This window comes from Zonotrichia leucophrys, chromosome 8, assembly GCF_028769735.1.
Source record: "Zonotrichia leucophrys gambelii isolate GWCS_2022_RI chromosome 8, RI_Zleu_2.0, whole genome shotgun sequence".
NCBI classification, from domain to species: Eukaryota; Metazoa; Chordata; class Aves; order Passeriformes; family Passerellidae; genus Zonotrichia; species Zonotrichia leucophrys.
Window position 1 is genome coordinate 11,935,858 of NC_088178.1, and position 20,153 is coordinate 11,956,010.

Genomic DNA, 20,153 nt, shown 5'->3' on the forward strand with positions numbered 1-20,153 from the left:
CCCGAACACGGCACATGGCCGCGGGGCAGCTGGAGGGGAGCGGCGCTGCGAGCTCAGCGCTGCCCAGCACGCCGAGCTGCTGGCATGTGGCAGGGCACGAAGCTTCACCCCATTGCACGAGGGCTCTCTCTCGGAGGGGCACCGGGGCTCTCGGAGGGACACCGGGCCCGCCCGGCTCAGCGCGGGCAGCTCGGCAGGAGGCTCCGGTCCGGGCCGCCCTGAGGCGAGTCCGGTTGCGGGCCAAGGGCAGCGCCGAACCTGCCGAGCCGGCCAGGCCGGGCCCCGGGGTGACCCCCGCCCTCTCACAACGCCTCTGGCAGGGAGGCGGGCTCTGGGCGGGCCCGCCGCCACTTACCGAGCCCCAGCACCGGGATGCTGTGGCCGCTGGCGACCGGCACTGCGGGGACACCGCCCGCACCGGGCTTGCCAGCCGCTGCCATAACCTGGGACTACAACTCCCGGCGGCCTCTGCACCCCAACGGCGCCGCGGGCAGCCGGGAGCCGGGCGGGAGGAGCCCGGGAACGGAGAGCTGAGAGCCGGGAAACGAGCGGCCGGGAGCCGGGAAACGAGCAGTCGAGAGCCAGGCTGTCCCCGGGCCTGGGCCCTGGTCCCGGCGGGCGGTGGGGCGTGCGGCGCCCCGGCTGAGGCCGCTTGGTTTCCCTGGTGAGGCGGGTGTTGGCCGGGCGCTCCCCGAGCATGCTGTACCTGGTGGGGCTGGGCCTGGGCGATGCCGAGGACATCACGGTGAAGGGGCTGGAGGCCGTGCGGCGCTGCCGCAGGGTGTACCTGGAGGCCTACACGTCCGTGCTCACCGTGGGCAAGGAGGCGCTGGTAGGTCCGGCCACAGGGCCCGAGGCCTCTGGTGCCAGCGGGCCGGGGCGTGCTGGGGCTGGTGGGTCCGGAGGAGAAATGAGCGGTGCCCGCTCTCGGGAGATTCATGTACGGGACCTTCACATACCGTGTTCTCTAGGAGAAATTGTTTTGCTATTTAGCAAGAAGACTGCAGCAAAAATAAAATGTTCCTACAACTGTTGGCACTAGTTTTCATCTCAAAGCCTACCAATATGTGCAAACCCTGAGATACTGGAGGACTTGGTTAGAAAGTGTCTAATCTGTTTAAAAACAGCAATAAAAGAACCCCATCCAAAAGTCATACCAGAAAAGCACATGTTTTGAAGCCCTGCGCCTCTGTATCAGCCTGAGGTGTTATAGCATGCCTGCTGGGAATAGCAATTTCATTATGTCACATTTCCACGTGGGCCAAGCTGCCTCACCATGCAGGGATTCCCAGAACAGGCACAGTTCAGTCAGAGATGTTGGACAACGTGGAGATTAAGTTTTTGTTAGTAAACACACCTCGTGGAAGACAAGAGTAGTAAAAATGTGCAAATTGTAACTCTGAGGAGGTCACAGATGGTCATAGAAAGATGAAGTTTAATGCAGAAATAATAGCATAAAATAGCATAGCTGCCCACAGGCCAGAGACCTTGCCTCTGAATAAGCTGATGCTGTGTGGGCCTTGGTGCTGTATGGCCATAATGTACCTGTGTGCAGAGCTGCAGATACACAGAGCATGTGAGACCTATAGCTTGTAATCAGCATTACATGGTCGCTATGTACAAGGTAGGCTAGAATATTTGGAGCATCTCTGGTTTATGTGCTGTATGAAGATATGCTCTGTAGCTTATGTTTCTTTTCAGTACACTGAAGCAGTCTAAATTGAAGTCATTCCGTTCAAAACAAAATGTTCTTTGTGGTTGTTTGATAGTTGGAAAACTGCTAAATGGAAAGGATTACTTGGAGATTTTTACTTTTCAAAATGAGCATTTGCTATCAGTAGAAAAATTAATGGATTCCTATCCATCTGAAAATCAAACACTGAATAATAGGAAAATGCTGACAGTTTTTGATGTGATTATTTTGGGTTTTCTTGTCATATATTTCTTACTGTTTTAAGTCTTTTGCAGACCTTGAAATGCCAAAGATGAGATAAAAAGATCAATAAAAACAAAGTGAAAATGTTGTCTTACCTAAAACACCTAAGAGGGAATATAGAAGTTAATAACCAAGTGTTTATACAGCCTGGTTTACATACAAGTGACAATGCTGAATAGTCTATTTACTAATCTGGTGGTCATTCTCTCCTAAGCACATGAAAAGTTAGAGGAAAACTCTCAAGAAGTAAAGAGCGGATCTTTTCCTGCAGAGACTTCCCAGAAATCCTTCTCTGTTGATGATATTAAAATCAGGTCATAAAATTCAAATGACAAGACTTGCTTGTTATTGGAATGGCCTAAAATGTATAGTAAAAGTTATTTGATGTTGACCATCCAAATTGGCCCTGAGTTTGGTGAAAGAACTGTTTGGACCCAGTGACCTCCCAGTGAGTCTACATTTTACTGTTTATCTATTCTCTACTTAGCATGCTTTGATTAGCATTGTGGAGCAGTCTCAAAGCATGCAAATAGATTCCCTTGGATGAAGGCAGACTGAAAGGTGTGTTCCTGGGGCTGCACCCCATCTGTTCTGGAGCGTGCATTTGCTCACAGTGCTGGGCCCAAGCCAGGCTGGTGCAGTGGCAGCCCTTGGAAGGGATCTATGCTGTTATGGGGCTCTGCTTTACAGCCAGGCTTCCCTTGTCCTGATGTGCATCTGGGCTGATGAAAACCAGTGGGGTGTCAAACTTTGCTGCAGTTGGTTCAGTGCAGATCTCAGCATTACTCCAGGGTGACTGTCAATGGTTCACAATCACAGATGCAAGGTTTGCTTACACATTTATTTGGTCCCCTCTCTGTTGAATCTGTACAGGTTGCAGTCTTTTTCACAAGGAAAATAATATGCTGATTTTATACAGTTAGGAAAACTCAAAAATGGGCAGGAACTCATATTCAGGGAAGGGCATGTTGCCTGGTAGCAGAGGTCCCATGCCTTTTACTGTCACTATGGGATGGATTTTTTTATGGAAGCATTACTCCACTTCCGTACAGGTATTACAGTTCTGTCGTCAGTTCAGTGTTCTGTGTGGGCAAAGAAGTAACAGAAGTCAGAGGAAAACCTTTCTGGGTGATAACTGACTTCAATGGTTTTATCCATTTATTGTTATTATTCGTAATACCACACAAATTTTCTGACTACTACTTAGAACAAAACCACCTTTCTTGGTCTTTGCCCTGGAAAAAAATATTAATCATGTAAAGAGCATGTAAAATGCATGGTGACACAACATGGCAGATGTTTTCAGTATGATCAGAAAACATGTTCTAGAACTAACTGAAGTTTCATTTACATGTGTGAAGTTGATTCTGCAAATAAAGGCATTTAAAATGTACAAAGAGACACAATGATTACTGAGCTGCTGAAGAAAACTTAAGGACAGGATCAAATACATGTTTACCTGTATACCTGGTAAAGCACTTCTTAAAGAGAACTCAAGATGAAGGACAAATATGAAGTCATTCCTTAGATGTGGTTTGCTAAAACGTACTGAGGAAAAATCTGAGAGAACAGGTTGTGGTGTAGCTAGTGTGGTGTTTGTGCCTGGTTGGGTGCCAGTATTGTAAGTAGCCCAAGAGCTAGGCTCAGCCTGGGAGAGGGGGTGCCTCACAGCAGCAACTGAAATGAACTCTGCCTGGAGTGCACCCAGGTACCCTCAGTGCAGGTGGGTCTGAGCTGCTTCAGGTGCAGCTGCTCAACTGACACAGAAAGCACAGAACTCCAAGTCAGTGTCAGGATAAAGTTCACATTCACTGATTTTTGTCAGCTCAGGAGCTGCTCTGTGCAAAGCTCCTTGCAAGCAGAGGTGAGGTTCTCCAACACATGGGGCAGGCTGCTGGGGAGAATAATGAACTTACCTATTCCAGTGTTCATTGGCTGTGTTCCTGAGTGAGCACCCAGAGACACACAAAAACGTTCCTAAGTGTCTTATTTTGATGTTTATTATTAATTTCAATTTCTAGGAAGAGTTTTATGGAAAAGAATTGATTTTGGCTGACCGAGAAATGGTGGAACAAGAAGCAGATAGCCTTTTAAAAGAAGCTGATGTTTGTGATGTCGCATTTCTTGTGGTTGGTGATCCTTTTGGGTAAGACAGAGCAACATTTTAATTATAGCTTCATCACTCTTTTTTTCTCAGTAGGAAGAATCCAACTCTGTAACTGTTGTTATTTTTGAGGGAACTGATTTTCAGACCAGAAACACTTTTTATGTCTGTACAGTCCTTACTTTACAGACATATTAAAAATATACATACAGTTGTCTACACTTTGTCTTGCTTTGGAGTTTCCTTGCCCAGGTGTCCATTATAGATTAGAATGTGGATCCTCCAGAATGTATGAATCTTTCCTTCAGCAGATACTTATAATGTCATTCATTATCATTTTATTCTCTGTGCTACCTTTTATAACAAATGCTTTGCCTCATGATTTGTTTGCTAACAGAAGAAATTTTTTGTTATCAAAAAAATAAGAAATGTGCTGTTTTGGGGGAATATTCTTTTAGTTGCTGTTTGCACTTATAAACTGCAGTTTTTATATTATTTTAGAATCAATACAGATTATTGATTGTATAATCTGCTTTAATATATGCTAGTTCTTAAAATCATGTATGCCATTATAAATGTATTCTCCTGTTGGTTTATTAGGCCTTTTGTTTCCACTTTTATTCCTGCTGGAAAGTATAGGCTTTTTCTATGACCAGAAGGATCTCCTTCTGTCTCTTTGGTCAGGCATCATCAATCTATAATGTCAAGCCATGCAGAAGAGCTTTTCATCTCCAGCTGGTGATGCAAGATTTATACCACAATGTTAAGGGGCACAAGAAAAATGAAATCTGAGAACCTTATTTGTGATTGAAAAAATGGAGTTTATGGAAAAAGGAGCAATGCACACATTTGTCAAAAGCTGATAATTTATGTAAATACAGGTTGAAGGCAATTGGCAAGAGAATATTATATTAAAATAATTGTGGGCAGATGACTCTGTATTTCAGAAATATTGATTACACTTGCAGTCCATGTTTACATTCAAACTTGATTTGTGCAGAGTGTAGAGCCATGTTACCTGTACCCTTGTGCTCTGAGCCAGTGACTGGTACAAATACACAAGATGGAAAAAACAAGCTCCATGGATTGAAATGTAGCTGCTACTTGTAAGCAGTATTCTGATCTGCCTCAGTTATCATAAGTTTCAATGTCAAAATACTTCAGTTCTGGTTACCATACTATGTTATTGTTAAAAACCACCCTTTTTTTGAATGACTTGCTTCTCTCTAAGTGTTTATGTTCTTAGCTCTTAGAAGGACAATGGAAAGTCCACCACTCCAGGCTGGCGTTAACATCCATATTATTACTACCCATAAAACTTAACCTCTGTGTCAGTGACAGAAAATACTGCTGTAGTTTTGCCTGTAGAGGGATGACTCCATGAAACTTTTCCTGGTGTTAGCTGAGTGCCCATAAGGGCACTTCTGCCTTTAGCTACAGTCATTATAGAGAGATCTGTTGGGAGAAAAAAATACTGTCTGGAGCAAATGTCAGTGAAAAAAGCCAGCTGATGCCTTGGTCAGTATTAGCATAACCACAAAATCCTCCAGTGCTCCTTGTCCTTTGTATGTGCAGGGAATAACACAAGGCTGTGAAACCAGTCTCCTCTTCTCTTAGAGCAGACATTCTTAAGTCCCCTTTGCTTCTGGAAGTCAGGAGCAATGTTTGTATAGTAACTAAAGTATTGGTTCAGATCACTTTGCTGCCTTCTCCTAGGTCTGGGAGCCTGTTTGTATAAGGGTGTCAGATTTCCCAAATTCACATTCCTCATTTTTTTTCTTCTGCTGAAATTGATTTCTTTTTAAAAATATTGATCTTTACAGCTTTGCCAGCTGCTGCCACATTTGTGTTCCAGTCTGAAGCACCTGATCTGCTGACTGGGTGCTGGTCAGACACACAGCACTGAAATTATCAGGCTAGAACCAGGGGAATTCTGTTAGGGTAACTGAACAAGGCCAGGGTGAAAGCAATTTTCCTAGTTTATTGTTTTGATGGCCATATGTTATTTCTTTCATTCCTTCTTTGGAATGGCTACACAAAAGTGTGTGGTCTTATCTTGGGAATGAGATGTCTAAGGTCATTGATCAGGTCTGACAAATTTAGGCAAGGGGTAGATGCATTTTCAGTTTTCACATCCATATGTACAAGCAAAATACATACGTAAACATTGTTGTAGTTCAAAGATTTGCTTAATCTGTATGTACTGACCATTTTAAAAAGGCTCAAATCTCAACTGCTTAATTGCAAACCCAGTGATTCTTGCAGCAGTCAATCACTGCAATGTGTTTATTGAGCCTTAGACCTGGAGCTAAATTTAACTCTGTTTGAAACTAAAATATTCTTAACTCTTTCAGAATAAGCTTTATCACTCAGATTTAGGCATTGTTAATTTGAGTAATCTGGATTAACTGTTAGAAAAATTGATTCAGTCTAAGGATGTTTCTTCTAAGTAAACATGCAGTTCACCTCTGTCTGTTCAGAGTTCTTGTGTGAGCGTGGGGCTTTCCTGGCACTCGCTGGTGCAGATGGGAGAGGGCCTGGCTGTGCAGCCAGTAATGAAATCCTGGAGTTTTGTGGAAGTTTGTGCCAAACAGAGTTGACCTTCACAGTTCAATGCATGTTCAACAGACACCTGCAGAAGACAAAGGATACATTGAACTTCCCTTTTCAAGTACTTGCCAAGGCTACTTTATAAAGTGACATTGTAACAGTGTTACAGTTCTAATGATGCCAGAAAGCTGCAAAGGGCTGTACCATACTGAGGATGCCTGGCATTTCAGTTGGGGAAGATGACATGGAATCCTTACAGGAGTTTTTATTTTCCTGTAACCACTGGGATATTGTTGCCATTTTCCCACCTCTGTATTGTCCTTGTTGTGAAGGCTTTAATTTTATTCCAAAACAAACTATAGTGATAGTAACACTTGGTGACACCATGTTTCCAATGTTTAATTCCTTCCTTTTCTTACCACAGGGCCACAACACACAGTGATTTAGTGCTACGTGCAGTAAAATTGGGGATTCCTTACAAGGTCATTCACAATGCTTCAATAATGAATGCAGTGGGCTGCTGTGGTTTACAGGTAATATTTTTGTGTATGCATACATGTTGTTTCACAACTGCTAAGCTGAGAATTGGTGAGCTCCTCTACTGCTGTGGCAGTGCATGTTGCAATCCCAACTTTGAAGATCTGTAACAACTGTACACATAATCTTAGAATTTTTTAGCACTTCCTTTTAGCATGCCACATGTCAGCAAAAGCCCTTTTTGATGAACTCATATGAAAATGAATAGTAACACATTTATTCTTTTCTGCTTTCTAACTTCCTTCTGCCCCAGGAGCCTTTGGTATTTAAAGTTATTTTACAGATGAAGCTTTGTTCATGTTGGCTTCCTTTTACTACTGATGGTAAAATCAGGTAATACCTGATAAGTTTATTCTTAAATAAGGTTGTTATCCTGTAGACAACTATGCTGATCTTGTCATATAAGAAATACATGCACAAGCCTGCACATATGTCCAACTCAGATCATAATTCCAAAATCTTGAATATCATGCACTCTTTCTCTTAAAAAATTTGATCTGTCTCCACTTTCTGCCAATCTGATGAGGGAGGAGGGATTTGCTTAGCCAAGGACTAGTAAAACAAATGACAGTTGTTGTGCATCTTGAATGGCTAAAGTAGAAAAGGTCTAGTGTTCCCCAAGAAAATACTTCCTTTTACACATATATAGGTCCATTACTACGTTTACTTCATGAAAGATATTGTGGTAGTGTATAAATCATAACTAATCACATATAAATTAGATGAAGCTTCGCTCTCTTCTTTTCATTCATCACTTTAACATAGAACCTGCCCTCTCAAGGTTCAGAATGGTTCCCTGTGTATGGGACCCCAAAACCAAGTTCCCACTTTATAAAAGCCAAAAGCAAGCACAGGAGTGTAAGTGTACTACAGACAAGTTGGGGGTTTGAGCAATAGCTTTCCATTGCTGAAGGAGGAATTCCTTCCTAGAAGTACAAAAAAGAACACAATTTATTTTAATTTCAGCAAACACTTTGGTACATTCAAATTACTCCAATACTCCAAACTCCATTCAAATAGTAATGCTGGCCAACAGCAGAAAATCTGTGTCAATGAGTTTGGGTATTATCTTTGGTTTTGATTAGAAATCTGAGCACCCTGTCGGACCTGGCTCAAAACCAATGCAGTGACACCTGTCCCGTTAGCTAATGCTAAAGGGAATGCTGCATAGCATTCACACTCTTTATAATTCTCTTGTGAGCACCTTCATAGTGATGCCTGCCTATTGCTGCAAGACTTGGGCAAAATTATCTTTTAGAAAGGAAATGGGCTTCTTGGTACCCATGGGCTTCTAGATGGGCTTCTAAAAACCCAGCAGACAAATAGCAGCTGTCGCATGACTGCACAGGATGGGTAAAACAAGAGTTGCGGCTGGGGCTCACCCTTCCCCTTTTGGCTTGATGGTGCTGCAAAGTTTGCTGCTGCTGTCAGGTTGTTGACAAGTAGTTTCTACTACTTGCTCTCTTTTTTACTGTTCTCTTAAATTCATTAGGAAGGAAGATGCAAGGCCCAAAGAGATTTTTAAGTTTTCTGAAAGTTTGCTTCCTCCACAGTTCAGCCAGGCATAGGAAGGAGCAGTATGTAGCTTTTAGGTTAATTGAAAAAAAGGGCCAGAAACCTAATGTGAGTAGACTATAAACAGTCCATAAGATTATTCACATATGCAGAGTTTTGGAGATTAGATTGCTATTCCCTTATCCCTTGCTGAAGGGAGCAGACCATAAAGGAAATGTGATGTTATTCACTCTGGCATTAGTCCCCTTTTCCATTCTGCCTTGGGAGGGGCTGCCTTCTCCTAAGTCCACACTCCTGTTGTCATATAAGGCATTTTAGGAAATAGTGATTGCATTACCAGGCTGAATATAACCAGTTGTACATTTAAGTCTTGATTTCTCCTTACTGGCATAAACAGCAAGTGAGGTGTATCTGACAAAAAAGCAGCCTTTGATTAACTAGAGTTGTGTTGGAAGTTTATCATTTCTTTCAAAAGCCTTTACGTTCCATGGCTGTCTCCTGCCATCAATTTAATTTTGGAGTTATTGTGTCTCCAATTGTAAAGTTCCTGTCAATGGGAGGGATTCCTCTTTTGCTTCACCACAGAAAAGCTTTGCTTTTTTTCTTGTTTTAATCTGATTGTCATACAAGCCCTCTCTCTTTCTTAGTAGAGAAAAACAGGAAACACCTTTATACGCCGTTCAGAGAGCCATGTGCGTAGCGAGCTGTAACTGCTGATTAGGCTGTCAGTGAAATGCAGCCACAGCACAGTCTGGTCACAAAAGAACATCTTTGGTCATCAGAGCAATATTTCTGTGCAGCCAACAACATTCTGGTACTGTGCAATTTTCCTGTACAGTGATTTAGTAAAGTTGGTACAGCATCAGTGATGGTTTGTTACCTTCATCCCATAGTTGTAGTTCTTGCCAAATAATAAAGAGGGCTGCATATCTATTTTCAAATACTTTTTTTTTATCTCATCATTTAACAGAATTAGTGAAACTGTTTTGGAATACTGAAAAAAGGAGTGGGGTTTTAATTTTGAAAATTCAACTTCTTGGAAGCTCTCACAGTCTGATAAACTGTGCTGGGATAATATAACTTAGCAAAGTGGTAGTCTTGACTGTGCATAAGGCACTGTGATTTGCTGTGCCTCTCTCTTTTACACTGTTTTTGCTGTGCTTCACTGTAACAGATTTTTTTCTTTCCAAGGCTGAAGAAGCTGTTTTCCCTTAAAACAAAAGAATACAGTTATGGGATGGAAGCCAAGAAATGTGCTCCTATGTCAGTGCCTCTTAGCATGTTCTCTGCAGGTTCACCTCCCTTGTCTGGAGTCTGGCACGTGGGTGTGTTTGCCACTCGGACTCCTGTTGTGGTGGGGATGAAGCACCAGTGAGGACAGTCAGGCACTTGGGTATCTGCAGACACTGCCAGGGAAGCACAGGCTGTACCTGTGCCCACTCTCAGTTTTTCAGAATAGGGCTGATTGCTAAGGCTTTTAGCCCTAGAATAAAGAGGCAGGAAAATGAGGATCTCTAATTTGCGTATTTCTCCTTCATTTCTAATATGCATGACATCTGGGTTGGTTTGAGAAAGTCACTGGCCAGACTGGTGCTCTCAGGACAGAATTCTCTCTGACCCAGTGCTGCTAATGTGTCCTTGGGGTAGAACTGCTGGTGGTCAAACACATCTGGAAGATTCTGCATCACGCTGACCTGTGGTGCATGTGAAGGAATGATGCAACTTGAAATGGCTTGAGATCATGGCACTGACATAAAGAAAGAGGACTGAGAACTGAAGGGCAAAGCTGGAGGCAAGTCACAGGATGAGATAAAAGGCTAAAATGAGACGCTCATTTCTGAATGGTGCTGCTCATTTTGAAGCATTTGGTTGGGTAGCTAGGAAAAAAACATGTAGCAGCAAAGAGCTGCCTTTCTTTTGAGATGTACCCACTTTCCAGCTGAATAGCTTCAGAACAAACATCTGCGTGTGCCCTTGTTTCTTTTAGTGACGCATCTTGGGTTTTATGTTTGCAGTCCTCTTAATTCTTGTAAGACAATTACAGTTATAAAATAGAAAATAGCCTTTTTGCTAGCAGCTGGTCACTTAAATGCAAAAGCAATGCTTACTGTGTTATTTTTGAGTTTTTGCTGAACAGGTGAGTACATTTCCAGTGTCAAGTTGAAAAATACTACTTAAAGATGAAGAAGCTGAAGGATGCTATCGTTAATTACTGTGCTCATAGTCAAATAGAAACCCTGTAGTAGCTGCAGGAGTGGAGCCTCTGAGTCCCACTCTCTCTGTGTGCCCTAATCTTCAAAAACACTCTGCTCTAATAGGAGGGACTGTACACAAAATTACTGACTGTTAACTGTTTTCTATTTCTGTTTTTTCAGTTACTAACAGTTTCTGAGCCTTTAAGAAGTTGGCATTTATTTCTCAAGCCAATTAAAGGTTAAGTCAGTGCTAGTCACACTATTTCATTACTCACAATTGCTGTCCAATTTAGTGCTATTTGTCACCAGCAAACATGACCCAGAAACATCTATTTAATCAGGTTTGGTTTGTTTTTTTTTTTCTTTTAGATATCTTCATTTCATATTAGTAACCCAAGTCACCTTCAGGGCAGGAAGGAAACATTGCTTTTGACAGCAAGAATCTTAGAAGGTTTTTAAAGATAAGGTGGCATTACCTTGGGGAGCAAATCCTCTCCTATGCAAGTTTGCTTTCTCAGTATTTTGATAGCTGAATTTTGTTCTTCTTATGGAGTGGCTATTTCCTAAGCAGATCCAAGAGGCAGCCAAAACAAAATGTGCTTGTCCCTTCAACAGATTTTATGTGATTTGTCTCAGCTGCCTTCTGAAGATTGCAATTATATGGAGTGAGTTTCCCTCAGCCAAGTGTGTTTTCTTCCCAGTTCCTTTCTCTCTGGCATGTACTAAGGGAACTGGAAGTTTTTGGGACAGCTAGGGCGATCTCTCAGCTTGCAGTACAAAAAGGAGTCAAAGCCACATCTAGGTGAATGGTAAAACTTTTCAGTTTCATGTGAAGGCTCTCATGAGAGGCATTTAAAGTTGCTAAAGGTCTGTGATACTAAATAAGGTAGTGTAAAGGGCTAGAACTTGTGGTTGTTTCATGTGACCAATTCCAAGCAAAAACAAAGATTGAGTGATTCTACTATCTCTTTGTTGACAATCACACAACTTCTTAAGCTGCTATCAAGCAACAATATATAATACAGAGAGCAGCAGGAGCCCTTTAATTTGATGTATGTGGTCAGGAGGGTTGTTAACAGGTTAGGGAGAATAAAGAGAAAAACCTGACTCAGGTTCCTTATCTTTGAGGATGAACATTGCATAGCATCGTGTCAGAACCCCTATGACAAAGAAAAAGAAAATGTATCTTAGCTTTTCTGGGTGTGCTCATTGGGATCTATCAGGAAGTAACCTGGGATAATGCAAGGTGCTCTGCAGTCTCCAAATCCACTATTCCAAGAGGAATAGTCTTAGGAGAAAAAGCCTCTTAGTTCCCACCAGCGGGTTGTAATGAGGCTGAGAAGAGTCTGAATTTCCATCATTCACATAATTCCTGTGCTGTGAGAACTATCTGCAGTGTGACCTGGGACCAGAACATGGCTCTGTAGCATTTCTGACCTAGGAGGTCTCAGGTATTTGGTTGTGTATGGTGGCAGGTCTGAAGAATGTAATAACTCCTTTTTTTGGGAAGAATCAGACCTGTGACTAGTTCTCAAGCTGTTTGAAATGTTAGGAAAGGAGATAGGTTCATAAGTGAAAAATTGCTGTGTCACCATTGAAGCTGATACAGCAATAATTCTGGGAAAGATGCTGTAAAAATAGATGTCTGTGTTTTGAAATGTTTACTTCTTGGTTTCTCTGCAGCTGTTGGCCAACTGACCTTTACTATTATTTTGCATCTTCTATCCTGCTTGCTTTAGTACTTTCTAGAGGGGATGGTGGATCTTCCTTTTTTAATTTCCCTATTTAGTCTCAGCTTGTTCTGTCTTTTATGCCCTAAATTTTTGTGGTGCTTGACCACACCATGATTTCAAGTGAGGACAATGGATCAGGACAGGTTCAGGTATTTGATATCAGACTGGTCTTTAACAAAGTGGCTCAGCAGTTTCATTGAAATTCCACTTGCATGAAGACTTTCCAAGGTGAGATCATGGTACTTTCTCTCACAGTTCATTCTGGCCTCTCAATTTGCAATCAATTCTGCTTGTATAAACAAGAAGTAAAATAAGAAATAGCATTAATAGAAAGATTAAAATACTAACAGAAAACAAGCACCAAAAGTTTTCAATCATTCTTTCATATCATGTGTGTAAATAAAATAGGAATTTATATCTTGTCCTGAAGTGATGTAACTGGGAGTTGAAGAGCTTTCTGCAGTGTTTTGTGAGAAAACTCTAGCAGCAGGGCATTGCCTCACAGTGGAGTGCTGGCTTCCTTTGCTGACCTGAGCTATTGTATTGCAAAATTTGATGCACAGAGTTTTGCTTAAGCCAGTCTCTACTTGGGGGAGGGTGCGGAGAAAGGGGTATTTCCAAAGACTGAGGTCTTTCAAAAGGACCTTTTGAAACTTTTCTGTGATGTTTTTGAGCATTGAGAAGAAGGTAAGAACTTTAGTTTCCAAGCTGAAAACATGAAATATCTGTCCAACCATTTCACTGTGCCCCTTTGAAATTCTGGCACTTTTGTGCCTGAGCAGAATGTAGGCACATTAACAAATCTGCTCACAGTGCAAGTGTGATGCCTGAGATGTTGGGGCTTGTACAAAGCACACATTGCCCACTCCTAAAGCCCTCATGCTTCATATAGAGTGCAGCACACACAAGTTGGCTGTGAAATTTCATTTGCTGCTGCCTCCCTTTAGAGCTGTACAGCCAATCCCTGGTCTCTGCAAATACACACAGCTCATCATCTTACTGAACTCCTGAACAGTCTCAAAGCATGGCAGTAATCCTTAGTTGTGTTGTAACACTCCTTGGTTAACAAACATGTCAGACAGCTCTATTTCAATTAGAAGCATGATCCTGGAATTTTGGGACCCTCTGCAGCCCTTTTTGGTTGGTGGAAAGAATGGATTTTAATTTCAGTTGGTTTTGTCTTTAGTGGACCTGCTGTCTTCTGTAACTCCTGAATCCTTAGGATAGTAGTGCCATTTTTGGCATTTACTGGTTTCTCTGCTGCAAGGCTTTTCTTGAAAGTCAGATACTTCATTCACAAGTTCAAAAGGTGGAAATTAGAGCACAGCAGAGGAAATTAAATTAGGAACAAATTGAATTCTGCATGAGGAGGGATAGCATTTAAAGTGTAAGTTCTGATACAGTTATGTTCTTCTTAATGCAGGCTTGCCCTGGTGAAGAGCAGTTCCTATGTTTTCTTAAATGTCACACATCTGCAGAGATCAAATACTGGATGAGAAAAAAATATTAGTTTGTGTCTGTAGAAGTGTTTGTAAGGTAATTGGTTATAAGTATTCAAGCACAATAGAGGTATCCCACTTACTACTTCAGTTCCTCAGCATTCAGATTGATGGTGTACCAGGGACTTTCCAAAGAAGTATTCCTCCCTCTGTAATTTAAAGTAAGAATCTGTGCACATTAATCCTAGGATATCTGTTCTTCACAAGTTTAGTTAGTAGAGGGGCATAAACTGCAAAAGCATTTCCAGGAGGTCAATAAAATATATCCTACTCTATTTTATTGGTGTAGAAACTACTTCTGTGCTTTCCAGGTGCTGAGAAAACAGGTGTATTTTTTGAGACTAAGTACAGTTGTCTGTAGTATCAATTCTTCATGAAGGTGTTCTGAAGGTATTTCTACAGAATAGACAGGCAGTTTCTGACAAAAATATTTTACTCTTTTTTGACATCCAGGCTTCACTATTAATTATGCAAAACCCTGTAAACAAAGGACAGATTAGTGAATGATTGGCAGGGAAAAGGATAACTTGCTTAACTTCTTGTTGGCAAAGAGGATCTTTGTAATGAGTAATGGAAAAGAGAATGATAACAATCAGAATTAGCAATGTATGGTATAAAGTTGAAAGTCCAGCTCATTCTTAACATGTGGCAGAGTGGTTTAGGAGTTCTGGTTCCCAACAAAATACCTCACAGATATTAACATTTTTCCCATTTCTGCATAGCCTTTCATTTCCTAAAGGGCAGAGCTGGAAGTTTTTTTCCTTGGTTTATCAAAATGCCAAAGGGCCAAGGTAAGAAAGATTTAAGGTTAATTGAGGCCCCTTTCTGTCCTGAACAAGGACTGCTGCTTTGGAGAAGTGGCTGTAGTGGTTTCAGGTGCTGATGGGGAGCTCTTAGGTTGGTATCAGACATTGCAGCACTTCTGGAAGTTTGCAGGAATGCTACCAGGGAGATTAAAGGTATCTTGCTCCCAGATGCTCTAACAGTGACATGGAGAAGGAGAAACTTCTTTTCTAATAGTTTTTCTATAGATTTGGTACAAAATGGGAATGAGTTCTAGGCAGCCACATGAAAAAATAGGCAAAGCATACTTTGATTTTTCTTTTTATTTTCTAGAACACAGCCTTGAAATAGTTAATATCAGGAAGGTTACATCAGGAGCAACTTATTTGGTTAAACCTGTATTTACTGGAAGAACCTTTAGGTTGTGAAATGTACCCAGTATGTTCTTGTGCTCGTGCTAGAATGAAATACTTAAAAGAGGAAATGTTTTCAGTTATCTTCCAGGAATCTTTGAATAAATTTTATCAGCATGAATGGTTAAAATTTGAGCTTTTGAAAATAAACATGTTTCTGTTGTGATTCAAGTTCTGCTCTACCAGCACAAAGGAGTTAAAGCCACAGGCGAATGCCACAGCAACAGAAGTATGTATAGGGGAATCCCCACATGGCACAGGGCTGCCAGAGCTGCTTCTATACAGGGTCCTCTGCCAAAGCACACACAGTGCCTTTGTCTCCTTTCATGGGCTTGGAAAAGCAGCTTTTCCTTCCAGGAGTACAGAGAAAGTGAGAAGGGTAGTTCATGTAGCTGTTGTTTCCCTGGTGGGCTTGAGCAGACAGAATATTGGCAAGCTGTAAAATCCATCTGGGGTGGCCCCAGTCCAGAGCTAAATAGACCAAAACTGATGCTTGGTATTCCCCTATTTCAGGGCAAAACCTACTTCCAAGCCAGATACTGCCTTAAGTTACATATGACTTTCCCTTTTGCATCACCAGAGATAATTGGCAAGACTGTGGCTTCAAATGTCTCAGCAAGATGAGGGACTTACTTCCAGTAATAAATGTGTTAAGGCTGAGAATAGAATCAGTGAATATGCTTGACATAGGATCTGCCAGCAATATTCTTTCCATATGTGCATAGACAATGTTGTACCTCTCTGCTTCGTGCACAATCTGTCTTCAGATCTTCATATCCACTATCTCCTTAGACTGTAACTTCTTTTGCCTGCTAGAGCTTCCATCTGCAGCAAAATGCCATTTAAATCAATAGAATCAAAACATTAAATTATAGCATTATTCCAAGCTGTCGAACCTTAACCAAAGTAAGAAATAAAAAACCCTTAGCCAAAGTAAGAAGTAACAAATAATGATTTTGGTGCTAATCTTACAAAGCTTTTGCCTTTAAAAGGACTTCAGAGTTGAGTAACAATAGAAAGTAGAAATAGAAAGTTACTAATTATGCATTGGAAAGGTGAATGGAGCAAAAACTTTATAGGTAGTTCATTACTTGGCCTTTAACATTATTGAATGCTCTTATTTTTTCTTATTGCTCATGTGTGTTACTGCATTTGCTCTGTTGTACAGTTGTACAATTTTGGAGAAACCGTTTCCATAGTGTTCTGGACAGATACATGGAAACCAGAGAGCTTCTTTGACAAGATTGAGAAGAACAGGCGGAACGGAATGCACACCCTGTGCTTACTTGGTGAGCAGCAGCCACTCTCCTGCCTTTTAGTTTGTCTATTGAGTGTTTACCCAACTGACTAGATCACCAGATAAGCAAATGTGGCATTAAAAAGGTTAGTGCTGATGAACTTCTGAACTGAAAGTGACTTCATGGATGTAGAAGCAATGTGGTAAACTGGGCACTTACAATCTTGGGGTTTTGCATTTTAACCCCTTTCATTTGGGTCACTTTGGTTTAGAAGTTGATTATGTAACAAGGAATACTTATTTGAGGTTAAAAGTGTATCCAGCTTTCTGTAGGTGGGGGAAGAAGGGTGTTTGAGTACAGGTAACAGTAAGATTCCTCTTGGAAAGATTATGGTCAATCTGTTTCATAAAACTGGCAGCTGTGCAGAGTCTTACCTACCTGACCCCTTCTCTATTTCAGTTTTGCCCAAATCCTTTTATTTTCCCATAAGAGAATCTTGTTCTAAATTTTGATTGGGACAGGAAGGAAGTGCTAATGAAAGTCAGGTTCCTGCATGGCAGTGATGTAACCACTGTCGAGCAGTCAGACTGCTTTGCATTCTGTGACATAAAGTGCTCATAATTTAAGAGTAGTCCAAATGAACTGGCGTGCTCAAATGTGCTAGTATTTAACTATCTTATGGTAAATATGCCTATTTGAATATTTACCAGGATTTTTATTTGGCTGTGTTGCTCTGAAATCTGTGAAATTTGCCCTATTGTTGGGTAAAATCACATGCATAAAGTCACAGGCTTTGAGCTTAACTAACAGATGAAACAGTACAGTGTGATCCATATTCTAATAGCTAAATATAATAATATTACAATATTAAGAATAGCTAAAACATTGTTAAAGCTTCACCTACATAGAAGACTAAGTGGGAAGCTTGTAGAAAAGCTGTGTTTTAATGTGTTTTGTTCTACAGATATTAAAGTGAAGGAGCAGTCTCTGGAGAATCTCATGAAGTGAGTCACCATTTTGAAAATCCATAGAAACATACAGTGCCCCTACAAAGGTTTTTTTTTACAAGGAACAAAGGTTCTGTGCCCATAATCTAATACTGAACTTACCTGCCTTCTTCTCTTGTGCTTCTTGGTGGCCACTGTCCTTTCTTACCAGGAGTGAAACTCTTTTGTTCCTTGCAATAGGGCCTGGCTTTGTTTACAGTAAGTGAATGGAGTTGCAGCAGAACATGATCTTTTTTGTAACTGTTCCTGTGAGAAGCACTAAGTCAGACACAGATAGGCTTTCCTCTTGGTGAATGAAGTGTTATTTCTCTACTGTTCTGCCATCTCCTGAAACAGATTAATATCTGAAACAGTGTTCTGATTTTATTCTTTATACACTGGCTGGAACAGTGCAGAGTGCAGAATACATAACACCCTTCTTAAAGAGTTAAATAAGCAATATACAGAAAATGCTCTTAAGCTCATTTAACTGTGTTCAAAAAGCTTTTGCCACATCTTACTCATCTCTGCAATCTGTATGTTTTCACAGTGGTGAATATAAATGGCTCCTCTATACACATGCTGTAACTGGTCTAAATTAACATTTGTGAAGTCTCACAGTATCATTGAGGTTTGTTTATTCTGGAGTTTCAAAATAAAATCTGTTTGACTGAATCCGCAGTTGGCAAAGAAAGCAGCATTTCATTTAAGAATATATTTCTAGTCTGTAATCATCTGTCTACAGGGCATTTAACAGAAAAACAGTTGTATGCCCTTGGATTTAAGTCTAATGCATCCTTCAAGAGTAGCTGCAAAACCAGCATCTTGCTTCTAGCAGTTGAATTTGCTTTTAGGATCTAAATGATCTGGCAGCTGGAGCCCAGCTGTTTCACAGGTGTGGTGAGAGCACAACAGATTTCTGTATTCTTTAAAAATTCCACTTTTGTCTAAAAGACCCAGCCTGAGAGCCTGGGCCTGTTTAAATTCAACCTGCTGGTCTAGAGGTCTCTTGAAATAAGCTGTAAGATTGCTGGGGATAACAAAATGGGTTATATGTAAAATTTCTCTGCTTTTCCTTCCCTGCAGAGGAAGAAAGATTTATGAGCCACCACGTTACATGAGTGTGAATCAGGCTGCAGAACAGCTTCTTGCCATTATTCAAAACAGAAGGCTCCAAGGAGAAAAGCCAGGTATGATTGGACTGCATCTGTCTGCTACCACCCCTCTCCAGTCACACGTCTTGATGAGCCTCTGAACTCCACTCCCCTCCCCTGACTCCCAGAATTCTGCTCTGCAGTGGATTTGGGCTGCCCTAAATCCCAGTCACGAGATGGATTTAGCCCAGCACAGTTCAGTGAGCAGCAGTGAAGCTGCACTGGTGGCTCCTGGAGCTACAGTCAAAGCCTCAGTCTGGAAACCCTGCACTGCTTCTATCCATGTGGAACTGTGAGCTCTTTGAGCCATTAGACTTGCAGGAGGCAAAAGGATTCTGAGCATTTTAGATCAGTCAAGCTTTAAAAAAATCTCAGCTCTGTTTTACTTAGACTGGTCACACTCTGCTCTGTGTGAACACCAGCAGGAATCTAGGTTAACCCAAAGATGCAGAACTGTCATTTTCACCTTGAATTCTTAACACTGGTCAGGAGCAAACTGTGAAATGTTTATTGAGACCAAGGGTAAAAGCACAGCAGCTCATAAAGATGATACAATTGTGTCACAGAATTTTTTCTAACAAGTTCGTCTAGGTCTACTCCTCATTTAAAAAGTTTATTCCTTCAGTACTGTTAAAATGAAAATCCCTTAATTTTATCCTTTACATAGAATGAATCAGAAGCAGCAGGTTCCTCAAAGTGAACACAATTCCTGAATGAATTCTTCCTTATCAACATCCTTAAGTTGTATTTTCTTTGAATAGCAAGTTTCTTTCTAGGCCACTCCAATATTTTAATAATTGGAGGTTTAAGAAAGCAGTGTTAAGGTTTAAGCATTTTGAGTATTTTTTCCCTTATGATAGGACCATTAGTCAATAAATGAAACATTTCATCTTCTTTCTTACAGAAATTACTGAAAACACAATTTGTGTTGGCCTTGCTCGTGTTGGTGCTCTAGATGAGAAGATTGCTTCAGGCACTCTGCAGCAGATGTCCACTGTGGAATTGGGTGCTCCACTACATTCCTTAATTGTTACAGGCACTATGCATCCTCTGGAATTGGAAATGCTTAAACTGTTCTCTGTAGATAGTTCCAGTTTTGAAAATAATGCATGTCAAAGGACTGCTTAAATAAAAATGAGGCATTTACATTTTCATTCCATCTTTAATTGCATAACAGCATAAAGATATTGCTGTCACTATTTAAGACTTGTCTAACTGTAGTTAGACTCAGAGGGCAATGCTGCAGGAACATGGACCTGCTTTTACCTGAGGCTGCAAACTGCACCAGCTGGTATCAGCTCCTACCCTGCAGACACCTCCAGACACCTTTGCTTCCGATCACTGACATCCACTCCAGTCTTGGGCTGCTGACTGGGATAAGAAGAGTACCAGGTATCTGTGTGGCATCACTTGCTGTTGTGCATACATTGTTTTAAGTGCATTAGATGTTAAATTTTGCCTTTCAACTTCGCAGAAACTTAGGAGTTCTCTTACCAATAGAAAACATTAG

The 20,153-nt window shown here is 41.2% G+C and overlaps 1 protein-coding gene across 1 annotated transcript; it reads left to right on the forward strand.

The window, feature by feature from the left end:
• The first annotated feature begins 358 nt into the window (after nucleotides 1-358).
• DPH5 (diphthamide biosynthesis 5) lies at nucleotides 359-19,791 on the forward strand. The gene is given in 10 exon segments (XM_064720340.1): nucleotides 359-440; nucleotides 442-573; nucleotides 575-651; nucleotides 654-832; nucleotides 3,958-4,082; nucleotides 7,015-7,123; nucleotides 16,434-16,554; nucleotides 17,468-17,507; nucleotides 18,576-18,679; nucleotides 19,548-19,791. Coding segments are annotated over 10 exon segments (1,179 nt in total). The 5' UTR covers nucleotides 359-372; the 3' UTR covers nucleotides 19,772-19,791.
• The last annotated feature ends 362 nt before the right edge of the window (nucleotides 19,792-20,153 follow it).